Source organism: Pyrus communis, chromosome 3, assembly GCF_041283825.1.
Source record: "Pyrus communis isolate YQ-2024b chromosome 3, ASM4128382v1, whole genome shotgun sequence".
NCBI classification, from domain to species: domain Eukaryota; kingdom Viridiplantae; phylum Streptophyta; class Magnoliopsida; order Rosales; family Rosaceae; genus Pyrus; species Pyrus communis.
Genome location: NC_142567.1, coordinates 3,045,654 through 3,058,882, shown reverse-complemented (window position 1 = coordinate 3,058,882; position 13,229 = coordinate 3,045,654). Strand labels below are relative to the sequence as shown.

Genomic DNA, 13,229 nt, shown 5'->3' with positions numbered 1-13,229 from the left:
TTTTCTATAATTGATGAATTTTCTTGTCTGGTTAACCTAAAATAACAATTAGATTTGAATACAAAATTTGTTATTTTTAAACTCTCAATCATAAAAATTGAAAAATAGCACCTATTTACATAGAGTATAAACTTGGGAATTAGAGGTCTCAAATTTCAAATTTTTTTTCACAACCCTGAACCCGAAATTCTAAATTTCTATGTTTATAAATCCAAATAAGAGAATTGATGCATTTACTTATAAATTCTGATTTTTGTCAAAATTCCAAATTTTTTTCCCACCTCCAAAATAGTGTAACAGAATAATTACCATGGTGTAACCGCGCAAATTTACACCATTTCTCTCAGGATTTCATTTCTTTTAGCTCTTGGATTCAAGCAATGAACGACTCAGTGGATATATAAGCTGGTAACAAGAAAATTATAACACCACATCTCCACATCTTCATCGAACAGAATGTCAAAAAAGCTTACAGAATTATATCCATAGGGAACCGAACCCGTCGAAAGTTTTTGTAAAATGGAACGCCAAGGAAAGTAAGATACACCGACGAAAACAGAGAAAGCACACTCGGTCCCTCTAGGCATAGAGGAAACAATGACAAGGTATGAATGAGTAATGAGCGATATTGATCAAACTAAATGGAGGTAATCTAAGCATATCGCCTACTAATGTGGATGTCGAAGGTTATACTGCGCTCTATGACTGAAATTTGCTTACACCTTCTTGTTTGGTTCAAAGACATACTTAATCAGCGACTCCTTGATTGGTAGCAACTCGGGGAACTCTTTCTTCAACTTGGACGCGTCCATTTCATTGTTGCTTCGAGCTGCAACTATAACCTTGGCTTGCTCTTCGAGCGTGAAGTTAGCCCATGTAAACTTTGGGTCAATGTATTTCTTGTACATCTCCAGGATCTCATTATGGCTCACAACGCCAGGGTTTGTGAAGTTCCATATGCCCCTCAAGTTCCGCTTCGCCATGTCAATAGAAATGGGTAGTAATTCATCCAAGATGGTCATGCTGTTAGGAATGTTTACCACTTTGTTATAACGAGAGATCTTGGTGATGAAGTTGCGAGGGTTGTTCAGGTCAGATGAGATGGGCATCCGAACCCTGAGAGTGCAGACATTGTCGAATTCTTTCAAGAGTTCCTCAACCTGATTAAAATTAAATAACAAACGTAAGACTTGAGAAAAATAAAGAATAGAGAACAAAACCAGGAAGTCTGAGTGAAATTTACCATGGCCTTGGTTTTTGAGTAGAAAGAACCGTGGAAATTGGGTGTGTCTTCTTCCTTGAACCCAATTCCGGAACCCTCTGGATGTTTAGCGTCATATTCAAATATACACCCAGTAGCAAAGTTCATCATCAGGAGTCCATGCTGTCTGCAAACATCTGCCAAGGTCAAGGTTCCAGCAACATTGACTCGAATTGTTTCTGCTTTATGAGATTCGCACCAATCAACATTAGGTCTACCAGTGACACCAGCAGCATTGAACACATGGGTTGGCTTGACATTCTGAATATCTGCCAAGAGTGATGAGCGATCCTCCAGACGCCCTTTTCCATATTCATAAGGAATCCCTTGTTTTTCACATAGCTTCCCAAGTACACCCCCAATCCAGCCAGTCCTACCATAGATCAAGAACTTATAGGGAGGTTTAAGAGGAGTGCCACTAGCTTTGGAAGGTGGAACCAACATTCGGGGATTACTTGAGACAAAAGATTCAGATTTACCCTCTTCAGACTCTTCCGATTGTCTCTCAATCCCACCAGGCATCATCAGCATTCGAGGATGAGGTAGCAAAGCCCCAGATACATCACCCCACCAATCAGGATTCTGAGTGTACCATTCTATAGTCTTCTTCAACCCATCCTGCCACTGAGTTCGTTCTGACCACCCCAAAATCTTCAGCTTCTCATCATCTAGGAAATACCTCTGATCATTGAAAGGTCTGTTTTCAACAAACTTGATGTTTGTCTCTGGGTCAATTGAGAAAAGTCTGCATATATCTTCGGCCACATCAATAACTCTCCTTTCCCTCTTCGTTCCAATATTGTACACATGTCCAATCTCTCCTTTGTGAAGAATTAGCTCAAAAGCCTCAGCAACATCCTCGCAATATAGATAGCTTCTCACGTTAGAACCATCCCCGTGAATGGGCAGAGGCTTCCCTTGCATGGCCAACAGAATAAACTTCGGAATCAATTTTTCAGGAAATTGATTTGGTCCATAGACATTGTTTCCACGGGTCGTTATAACAGGCAATCCATAGGATCTGCCATATGCCATAACAAGCATTTCTGCTCCCGCTTTTGTTGCGGAGTATGGATTTGTTGGGAGAAGTTGAGATGCTTCATGGTTTCCCACAACAGCATCTTCATCAGTCTCACCATAGACCTCATCTGTGCTGACATGGATGAACCTCTTGATTTGTCCAGTGACTTTGCAAGCTTCTAGGAGAACATGGGTGCCGTAGATGTTGTTCTTTGTGAACTCAAAGCTGTTACCAAAGGAGTTGTCGACATGGGTCTGGGCAGCAAAATGCATTATGGTATCAATCGACTCAGTGATGAGGAGATAGTTGACAAGGTCAGCACTGCCAATGTCCCCCTTAACAAACTTGAAATTGGGTGATGACTTCGAGGGAAGAAGGTTTTTCAGATTTGAACAATAGTCAAGCTTGTCAAGCACAACAATGTTGTAGTCAGGGTAACTGCGGATGAGCCGGTTGGCAACATGAGATGCAATAAAGCCAGCAGCCCCGGTTATGAGGATGTTCTTGGGGGTATATGAACCCATGTCGGCAAAACTTCTACAGATCAAACATTAGGAAACCACAATGAGAACCGAAGCTATCACGACACATACCAAAATATAACCACAATGAGAACCCATGTCGTGATAAAGCCCTAACCCTAGGTAAAACGACGCTATCACGACACTGCAAACAACAGGAAACAGATCGTTCAAATGGCAGATCCCCTTAGTTTAAAACAAAACAGAGCAACCAAAATCACATGAACTTTCTAATTTTTTGATTAAAAGCACAAAATCACCAAATCAAGTACATCCTATACAACCAATTTCTTAGAAATGACTCATCAGTATCATAAAAAGTTACCACCACCTCATTATATACTAAGCATTAACTTTTCTTTTATGTTTTTCCTTCCCCTACAAGCAAGTAAACATACCCGAATCGATATCAAACAGAAGCAAGATCACAACACATAACAAAAATATTCACTAAAGCCTATCACATCTTAACAGACCCAATACATCAACTTTCAGATCATGCATATTCAGAAACACATAATAACATCAAATCATCCAACCCATTTGGATTAAACACAAAAAGATCAGAATCTGATCCCCATTGATAAGAACCCATTTCACAGGTCCCAGATCAAACCAAGTAGAGCAATGTTAGTAAATCAAAGCTTAATAGCAAACCCAACACTCAAAACTCTACAAATTTATCACAGATCTAACGATGCAAAAGTACCCAAATCACAACTACCACAACTAATGCAATGATCCAATACTTTTTTTTATTTTTTATGATCCAATACTCTGGCCACATAAAATGTAACAAAAAATTGCATAAAACAGAGTGATATGCTTACTTACAAACTTGACTTCGATCAAGATCGACCAACCCAGATGGAGAAATTCAGAGAGAAATCCTCAGGAGGCCAACGAAAAGAGAGAGAGAGAAATTCAGACAGAGAAATTAGAGGGCGAAAAATGGCCACGGATTGACTTGTGAAAGAATGGAGGTGCAGAGTCTCTGTAAATCTTCGAAACAGTTAAGGGGAGCCGTAGAAGAGACCGAATGACCAAAATACCCTTTCTGGTTGAGGAAATTACAACCGGCGCACGTTTTGTGGGCCCGCCTCTTTTATAGGGGTAGGTTGGGCGCAAATTTTGGTTTGCAAATCAAAATTGTGATCTTCTATGAGGTGAGGTCAAGATCAGTTGAAGTTGCAGCCTTGCCAGGTGAAATTCTTAATAAGGCCAATCAGATTTTGACACGTACATTATTAATAACAGTAGTTCAAATTTGTTCAACGGAAGTAAAAAAAATGTTACCGATCGTCATTAACGCGTCAATTGGTTGTGAAAAACCGAAAATGTTTCAATTATAACCTTTAACGTTAAGATTTTTTTGTTCTTTGGACGCTTATTGTTGAATATTTTTCGTTTTCTTTCATTTTCAGTTATTTTAAAATTTTCAATATGCATCATTGGTTGTTTTTCTTTATTTTGTCAAAATTTTGAAACAATCTAGAATTCAAATATAGGTAAAAATGTTATCCGCAATTGCTCACGTGTTAAACAGTTGTCCAAAACCAAAGGTTTTTCAATCGTTACATGATAAGTTTTTTTTTTTTTTTTTTTTTTTTACCCCTTTTCCGTTTTCCATTCAATTTTGAGAGAAAAAAAGATGATTGAAATTTCTGAATTATGTTTTCTCTCCTCATCGTTTTCTTTTTACCAGAAAACTTGCATGTAACATGTATATATAGCGTGAATCAAAGCACATACCAAACAGGGATATATATGTACTTTGCTTGCAAGTCTTTTTCCAATATGCCTTGAACTGATATGGGTTTTGCCCTAGATAGTGCAAGGAGACTTTATCATACAGAAGTTAAAGAAAAATGCTTGTTAAGTACAATAGCAATTACTCATTTTGCATCCATGTTTGAATTTTTTTTCCGTAAATTTGATAAATTTAAAGTAGAATATCTCGTGTATAAATAATGGTAAAAAACAAGGCCATTCCATTTTGTAAATCAACACATAATATAAAGCTTTGCTAACCACAATTTGTTTGCAGTTGATTTTGTGTTTTGTTCAACATTCTTACTCATCTTCCATATATAACTAAAGAACAATCTTTAAACCCTAATCATCAAAATACATTTGAAATAATTAATCAGATCATCACAAATCGCTCTCATCAAGATACAATGTAAATGCTTGAAGAATGTCTTGAGTTCGATCTTAGTTCTAGTGAATCACATGATGGTGATCTGGAAGAGATTGAAATGCCTTTGTGAATTCTTCTGACCTTCAAAAGAATATACCGCTGTGACGAAGCCACCAATGAGTCCTTTTTAAGGAAAAAAAAAATGCAATGCAAATCACCGAAGCATGCATTAATTATTATCTTACGTTGCAACGTGCTCAAGTGAAAGGTTTGAAGGAGATGTTGAAGTGCTTTTTATATATATTATACTTGCAAAACCCTGGCATATCATTCTTTGTCCCTTACATTATTCATTGTTTTCGGCCTAAATTATAGGCAATTCCAGGATCTGGCACATGTTTGCTGTCTTCTCTAAAACTATAATCTAATAGCTGGATGGAAGACGTGGAGAGGAGTGGGGAATTGTTTTTCATTCTTGATCAAGATCACCAACAAAATAAGAACAATTTGACCATATTGTTTAATATATGATGATGATCCGATCTCACCTGTCTATGTTGCAAAAGAGGGGATCTTAAAATTTGGACTGGTAAATAATAACACTTGAGTAAAAGACTGACGGTCTTATGATATTTATTTTCACTTGTAAAAACATAAGGTTTTAAACTTAACTTTTATAAATGACAAGTCTATACTAAATATAATTGACTCATTGTGTTGTTTTGTCCAACTTACTACAACCAATATCATTTTATATAAAAAAAAAGATTTTGTAATTCACACCAATATATAATGACAAATTGTTGACATGTTGACTAAGGTAGTGTGGCTGCCTCATCCCTATAAATCAGAGCATTTTAGAATATTTTTGTCCAAAAAACAAAAGGTGTAAAACATTTATTTTAGCCTTGAAAGTGTTCTACCACAACAAGTAAGTTAGGATCCAACTTTGGGAAGTTTATGTTGTTATTGAATGGAATGATCGACTTGATCAAATGGATCTTGCAAAGCCACGTGATTGTATTCTGACAAACGGGGAAGAGAATCAAATCCATGTTGAGTTCCAAGATTTCTGCAACAATTTTGGTAGTGAATAGGTAGTACCTCATTACTTGAAAAGCCGCTTTACTGAATGATTTTCAAGTGAAAAGAGCATTGCATATGCAAGCAAACCAAACTATACATACACCGCCAATAGAATCAAAATAAAATTATGGTTTTAGACCTTGGCTCTTGAAGTGGAATGCTTTGAATCCACAAGGAAAATAACACCCTTAATGAGAGGAATTTAAATATATTGTCGACAGATGGATGAAATTCAAAAACTAAGGGTCCAAACCACTCTTGTATAGCAAGATGATACATGAATGTAGTATGTGCTACATAAATGCATAGATGATACGAAACATGAACCTGAGCCAAAACAATAATGAAATTTGCCTATAATTTTTTTAGTACAACGAAATGTTTATATTAAGGAGATAGAGGACATCAATTAAGCTATAGAAAGGTACCATAATAATTTGATTTGAACTCTCTTTCAACTTAAGAATGGGAAAAAACATTTAAGGATGAAAAATTCTTGTTCGTATCATCAATAAAGAAATCATTACAAATGGTTTAATGTGTCTGTATAAAAGTCACTTACTTCCATAGTCTTATTATAAGAGGTTGTTAGTCCAATTCTCATTAAAGGCAAGTTCGAACGAAATGAAAATACCCAGTTTTTTGTCCTACATCACGCTCAAAAGTTCTTAAAAAAAAAAAAACAAAAGGGTCAAATTGCAAAATAATTCATAGAGATTTCTATCAACAATGATAATTCCATGTGATGACAAATTCATGGAATTCCAAAACAATAAAATAAATCTTAATTGATATTAAACCAAACAATTATCACGTATCCCATTTGCAAGCACTTGCATAATTTTAACTCGTAGTAATAAACATTCCAATAAGTCTTAATTAAGGAAGGAATTTGAAATCATAAGAGTATTCTAGCAGAGCTGAATCTCAAAAGAGAGACAATCTTCTGCAGGCATGCATGCATACACCAACTTTCAGAGAGTTCATTTTCTATCTGTATTGGCATTCGGTATCCACCAACTACGCAAGCATGGTCTCGTTCAAATGGCTCAAGTGTCACCCTTTGTTTAGGCTTCAACTTGTTCTGCCCTCATTCTTTCCATTTCAAGTTCATAAACTTTCTCAGCAGGAAGAGTGGAGTCTATGCAATTTGCCTGGAAAAACGCCGGAACAAAATATAAACCCAACTCTTTTACACTGACCATTTGGAAACAAATATATTAGATTTTCTTTTTGAACTAGTACCCCAATGCCGATTTGCTCCCTAAACTTTTATTTGGACCCCATTAAACTACTAGAAATGCCTATTTCCACCAACCATCATATTTCCCCACATTGCATCTAATTTTCTATCTATACGTGCATGCCAATAATTTATTAGTTTATTAAAATGTGAAGCTTGCCAATAATTTGTTAGTTTATTAAAATGTGACAATTTTAACAAAATTATTATACGACATTTGGTTAAAGTGACCACGTATTAAAGTTTTGGTCTAAAGTTTAGTGGGAAATTATAGGTAATGGGGTACGTGTTCAAGTGTGAAAACCTGCAGGGTGCCTAAAAATATAAGTTGAAACAATATATTAGCAGTTTTCAGAACAAAAATAAGGGCAACACAAACCTTGATTGAGATCAAACAACAACCTCCTACTTTGAGGAAATAATTTGCATTCAAACCTAAAATCCTTGCCTGCACAGAAAGGGTTTAATAGCAAAGCGGATTTTCGGGGGAAATAAAAAATCAAAATGGACTGAAAAAACAAAGTGATTCATATCCTCGCCGCCATCTCTGTGAGCTTTAACAGATCAGGGGAATAAAATTAAGCATTATATATGGTCATCACTACCAAATTTAAGTTGACATCTCTACCTCTCATTTTGGAAGCTTGCATGCACATGCAAGGCTAGAAACACACACACACACACACACCAAGTAGATCTTGAATGTATCCAGATCTTAAATTTTTCATGAAATTGTTGAAAATCAATGCATAAAATGAGGTAAAAATAATTCAAAACCAAGATTAGCATCAGCAACTCAATGTTGGAATCACCCTTAATTGATTGCTTAAATGGTGTCCCTGAGTACATCACATGCTTAATTGGTATATATTAAAACAACACAAACCCTATAATTAATCAACAAGTTAGTCATGTCACATGACGTATGTGACATAACTGTCATCAGTAAAAGGAAAATGGGCAACATCCACAAATAGATATTGTTGAAAGCATGACAAAAGGTTGAAAGCATGACAAAAATTTAAAATGTGACAATTAGTCAAAAAGTTGTCACACTCTAGATAAAGTAAAAGAAAATAGAAAATTGATACGTTAAACTTAATCAATTTGTTCTTAAAGAAAATTTGATTTTCAATATGAAAAAAGAGAAACAAATTCATGGTCGACTCAAATTAGTATCAGATGCTCAGTATTGAATCTCTTTATTTTTGGATAAGGGAATTCCTGAGTACATCACATGCTAGATTCAAGAATAATTCAAGCTTTGAAAATCAACGTTTCGTGCCACAATCCACATGTAAACTTTGAAAATGTTTCAAATTATTTGAAAGAGCATTAAACAAATTAACTACTACTACTAAAATATTAGTAGAAACAATTTATCTAGAAAAAATTTTATCTTGTAAAGGCTGTTTCATATCAATTTTTTGTTTTCATGTCTCTAAAAACTAAAAAATAATATTAAAAAAAAGTAGCTTTTCATTTTTTATTTTCAATTGAACATACCAGAAAAAATTTTAATTTTAAAAGAAAAGACAATAAAAGTAGACGAAATGATTTTCACATGGTCCCTAAATAATTTTGAATGGTCATGATTTAACATGTTTATATATAACAAATGCAACATAATGCAAAACTCTTGTGCGAACTATGGCATATCAAGATTGTTACCATGAGAAAGCATTAAGTATGAAAATTAAAACAGTAATTCTGTATATAAATAAAATCTAACACTGAATTGGTGATTCAGTGTATAGAAAAACCTGATTATAGGCTGAGCAACATCTGCAAATATGACATCTACGAGGCTGACGAGCATCCAATATCTGGCTGTGTGTCTTGCGTCTACGATGATTGGTATGACATTAGTTCTCTTCTTTGCCATGTTTACCAAGTCCCTACCACTTCTAGGGGAAACTTCAACCGCATACACCACTTCTAAGACTATTAAGTATAATAAAATCTGCTCCACATGTCTATAATATTGTCCAAGTTGGAGGAACTCACAATCCCAATGATAGTCAATGCCCGCCAAGATTGCAGCTCCCAGCTTTGAACGAATGGGGTTCCAAACCCAACCCTATATTCCACCCTGGTTCCATCTACATTCTGAATAATATTACAAAAAAGAAATAGTTCCAAAGTAATTACAATCAATTCTATACACATAAAAAAATAACTGCATACTATCTGCAAAATGTTCTTTTACATAATGCAACATATATAAACTAAAAGGGCTCAGTTAGGCCATCAAACTTAATTAATTAAAATGTTTTGTATTCATCCTTTCATATAAATAAAAAGAAGAGACTTGCATGGAAAGGCACACTGCACAGTTCCACAGATTAAGGGGAGTTCCATACATTATTGACAAGGTAATCAAGAAGAAACTTACATGTATAAAGGCATACTCCACTGTTCACAGAGCGGGGTAACATAGCACCATATCGTATTGTCCATATAGTGAACATGTATTGACCACATAGTGATTGTTTATAGGTCAGTACTATTTTTTACTCTTTTTTGGCTCTATAGTATACACGGTGCTACACAGGGAATATAAAAGTACTATACATCAATCCTACTTCGTGCACAACCGAGTTGGGATGTGTGAGAAGGGGCTCATATACATATAATATTTGGAAGAATATTGAATATGCATATATAGTATGAAATTAAAAGATCTGAATCCTCAATTCTACACATATTAAAAAAAAAAAACCAACTAACCTGAACGGAGATGCGCTTCTCATTGTAAACAGATTCAACAGGGACTATGTTTTTAGTGACGAGAGCATCGCCCTTAACAGACGTGTGTTTGAAAACCCCTTCATGCACACCATATGGGTGATAATTCACCAGGAGCTGGTCTTCTACGATCACCAGGAGCTGGTCCTCTACGGACACCACGAGGACCAGCGGGGCCTCTATGCACACCAAGAGCTTGGCCTCGGTGGATACCACAACACACAAACTCTCAACTACACTCTTTGAAGCTATGACACTCACTCTTTCTAGAGACAAACTCTAGACCACTCACGCTCCTCACAAGACTACTCATACTTCTCACTATCACTTAGTCTTCCTAATTGATACAAATGGTGTGGATGCCTTATCCTTTTATAGGCACGGATGGAACGTTGGAGAAGCATGGAAACATCATGCTAGAGATATTTAGAAAATTCCACTAACTTCGTAAGCTAGAATTATCTACACTAATCTTGCATGTTGATGGAAACCTCACCATTCTTCTAAACTCTTCCACCAACTTGAACTTTGCTAGAATTCTCGAGCATGTGTATGGATCTTTCTTTGTCCATGGGCTGGATCCATCTTGGGCCAAGGCAAGATTACACTTCAACACAAACACCAATTGGGCTGGTGTTGATCCTCAACATTCCCCCTCAACACCAGCTCATTCTTTCCTCCATGTTGAGTTGATGACAAAACTTTTCGAACTTGCCGGTACTCAGACCTTTAGTGAACAAGTCTGCAACTTGTTCATCTGTATTAATATGTCTTATCTCAATCTCTTCCTGCAAGACCTTTTCTCTAATGAAATGATAATGTACCTTCACATGTTTAGTTCTTGCATGAAAGACTGGATTTTCCGCCAAACGAATTGCCGATTGGTTATCATAGTACAATGGTACTGCATAATCAATTGTTTGATGTAGATCACTCATCAACTATACTAGCCATGCATTCTCTTGAGCTGCCATTGCTACTGCTATATACTATGCTTCCGTGGTTGACAAAGACACAGTTGGTTGTCTCTTGCTGCACCACGAAACTACTCCAGAACCAATTCTGAAGACATACCCAATGGTCGATCTCCTGGTGTCATGATCTCCTGCAAAATCTGCATCACAATAGCCAACCAACTTACCATCTTCACCTTTGTTGTACAAGAGACCATAGTTTATTGTACTTTTTACATATCTCAATATTCGCCGAACTAGTTCTAGATGAGGCTTCTTTGGATTTTGCATGTACCTACTCATCACACCAACTGCATAAGAAATGTAAGGTCGAGTCAGAGTTAGATAGTTCAGACTACCTACCAATTGTTGATACATTGTTGCATCTTCCAAGTCTCTGCCTTCATGTGCACACATCTTGGCATTAGGTTCCACCGGTGTTGAGATTAGCTTGCATTCAAGCATCCCAAACTTCTGCAACAAGTCTTTTGCGTACTTTTGTTGACATAGAAATATCCCTTCTTGTGTACGATCAACCTCTAATCCAAGAAAGTGCTTGAGTTGTCCAAATTCTTTCATCTTAAACCGAACTGACAAATTTTCCTTTGTTCAATGAATTTCAACCTCATCATCGCCAGTGATGATTAGGTCATCCACATACACCAGCACGACAGCTAACTTTCCTCCATTAGCCTTAATAAATAAGCTGGAATCTACATAGACCACTGAGTAACCACTTTGTGTTAGAAATTCTGCAATCTTACCGTACCACACCCTTGGTGCTTGTTTCAAACCGTAGAGTGCTTTCCTCAATTTGCTTTCAAAGCCCATTAGTTACATCATGTAGATCTCTCAATCTAACTTTCCATGCAAGAAAGCATTCTTCACATTCATCTAGTATAGATTCCAACCTTTGTTAGCTGCAAATGCAAGTAAGACTTGTACGGTCGTAAGCTTTGCTACTGGACTAAAGTCTGGTTTGGTACTGAGGTGATTCTGAAAAAAGCTCGTATCAAAAAAAGCTGGGAGCTGTTTTTGTGTTTGGTAAACATTCAGCTTCAACTTTTTTTCACAGTTTTGGGTGAAAAAAGCCAAAAACAAGAAGCTGCAAAACTCAGCTTTGAAAAACTGGCTTTTTTCACATCTGTTTTACATAAAAGTTTACCAAACACTATAATACTCCTTTTTTTTTTTTTTTTTTTTTTCAAAAGCACTTTTACAAAAAAGTTTACCAAACACTTTGCTGCTTTATTTCACAGCTGCTTATTCTCACAGCACAGCAGAAGCAGTTTTTTTTCAAATCACAGCAATACCAAACCAACATTAAATGTTTCATCATAGTTTAGTCCATACTGCTGAGAGAAGCCTCGAGCCACCAATCGAGTGAAATTGTTACTAGCCGAGGATATGCTTCTAAAGGCCACGACCAAATTTGTCCGGAGACTCCGCAGTTACAGGTCCTTAGAAGATCTGAGTCCCTACTACGTGAGTCGAAGGAATTTCCTTGTTACGGACAACTTGGGGTTTAAGTATGAATTCATAAAAAATTAAGATTAAAAAGGCCTAAAAAATCAAAAGCGGACAAAAATCACACAAACAATTATCGTACATCACCAAAATTATGATCTCATCAAGTCAAATAATCAGGACAACTGAATCCCTAAATAACTCATAAACTATGTTGGGATGAGGAACATCCAGATCCAAAGGATCAATTGAGTCTAAGTTAGTAAGGAACAAACCATATAAAAATATGTAGTTTTGAGTGTGTAGAACGTACTGCATGAGCAACAAAGACATGTAAAGCAAATTTGCAAATTCCTACTTGAAAGGTGTCATTTGCAAACCCCTCTCACATGTTTTTGTAGTGCTCATAGAAAGGGCATTATCTAATCGTCCGACATAAGGCAAAGCGTGCATTACTAATTATAATGATATTTAAGTCGGTAATGTATTGCTTAGTTAGCTAGGTTACAATGTCGTGAAGTGAATGTTGTAGCAATATTAGAAAATATGAAAATAACACAAGAATTTCAATAATTAACAATCATAAAGAAATTCAAAACATCAATTATATATGATATTAGTATTAACAACTAGAGAGAAAATAAGAAATACTGACAAACTTGGAGATTGAGGCTTGCATAAATGTAATGACCTAAAGACAGAATTTCGCCCATACTCTTGTGTTTGTAGTTCGGTAGACGTCTGTCTCCCAGGATTCAACAATTTATAATCCGAAGTCAAAACACTTCA

At 36.0% G+C, this 13,229-nt stretch overlaps 1 protein-coding gene and 1 pseudogene across 2 annotated transcripts; both read right to left on the bottom strand.

Moving 5' to 3' along the window:
* Positions 1-420: 420 nt before the first annotated feature.
* On the bottom strand, positions 421-3,862 carry LOC137715769 (trifunctional UDP-glucose 4,6-dehydratase/UDP-4-keto-6-deoxy-D-glucose 3,5-epimerase/UDP-4-keto-L-rhamnose-reductase RHM1). 2 transcript variants are annotated; one of them, XM_068455114.2, is made up of 3 exons: positions 3,638-3,862; positions 1,244-2,819; positions 421-1,160 (listed from the first exon to the last, which is right to left on the bottom strand). In XM_068455114.2, the coding sequence occupies exons 2-3, from the start codon at positions 2,804-2,806 to the stop codon at positions 717-719; spliced, it is 2,007 nt and encodes a 668-aa protein (XP_068311215.1). In that variant the 5' UTR covers positions 2,807-2,819; positions 3,638-3,862; the 3' UTR covers positions 421-716. The 2 variants fall into 2 exon arrangements, with proteins under 2 accessions (XP_068311215.1, XP_068311216.1); XM_068455115.2 differs by having other exon boundaries at positions 3,634-3,790.
* A 3,065-nt stretch (positions 3,863-6,927) lies between these two features.
* On the bottom strand, positions 6,928-11,552 carry LOC137714605 (rRNA 2'-O-methyltransferase fibrillarin 1-like; annotated as a pseudogene).
* Positions 11,553-13,229: the final 1,677 nt, after the last annotated feature.

Bases quoted from the DNA above. Each gene is read 5' to 3' on its own strand.
- LOC137715769 (XM_068455114.2), bottom strand. From the start codon at position 2,806: ATGGGTTCATATACCCCCAAGAACATCCTCATAACCGGGGCTGCTGGC. The intron at 1,161-1,243 runs GTAAATTTCACT...AATTTTAATCAG, and splicing joins ACTCAAAAACCAAGGCCATG to GTTGAGGAACTCTTGAAAGA.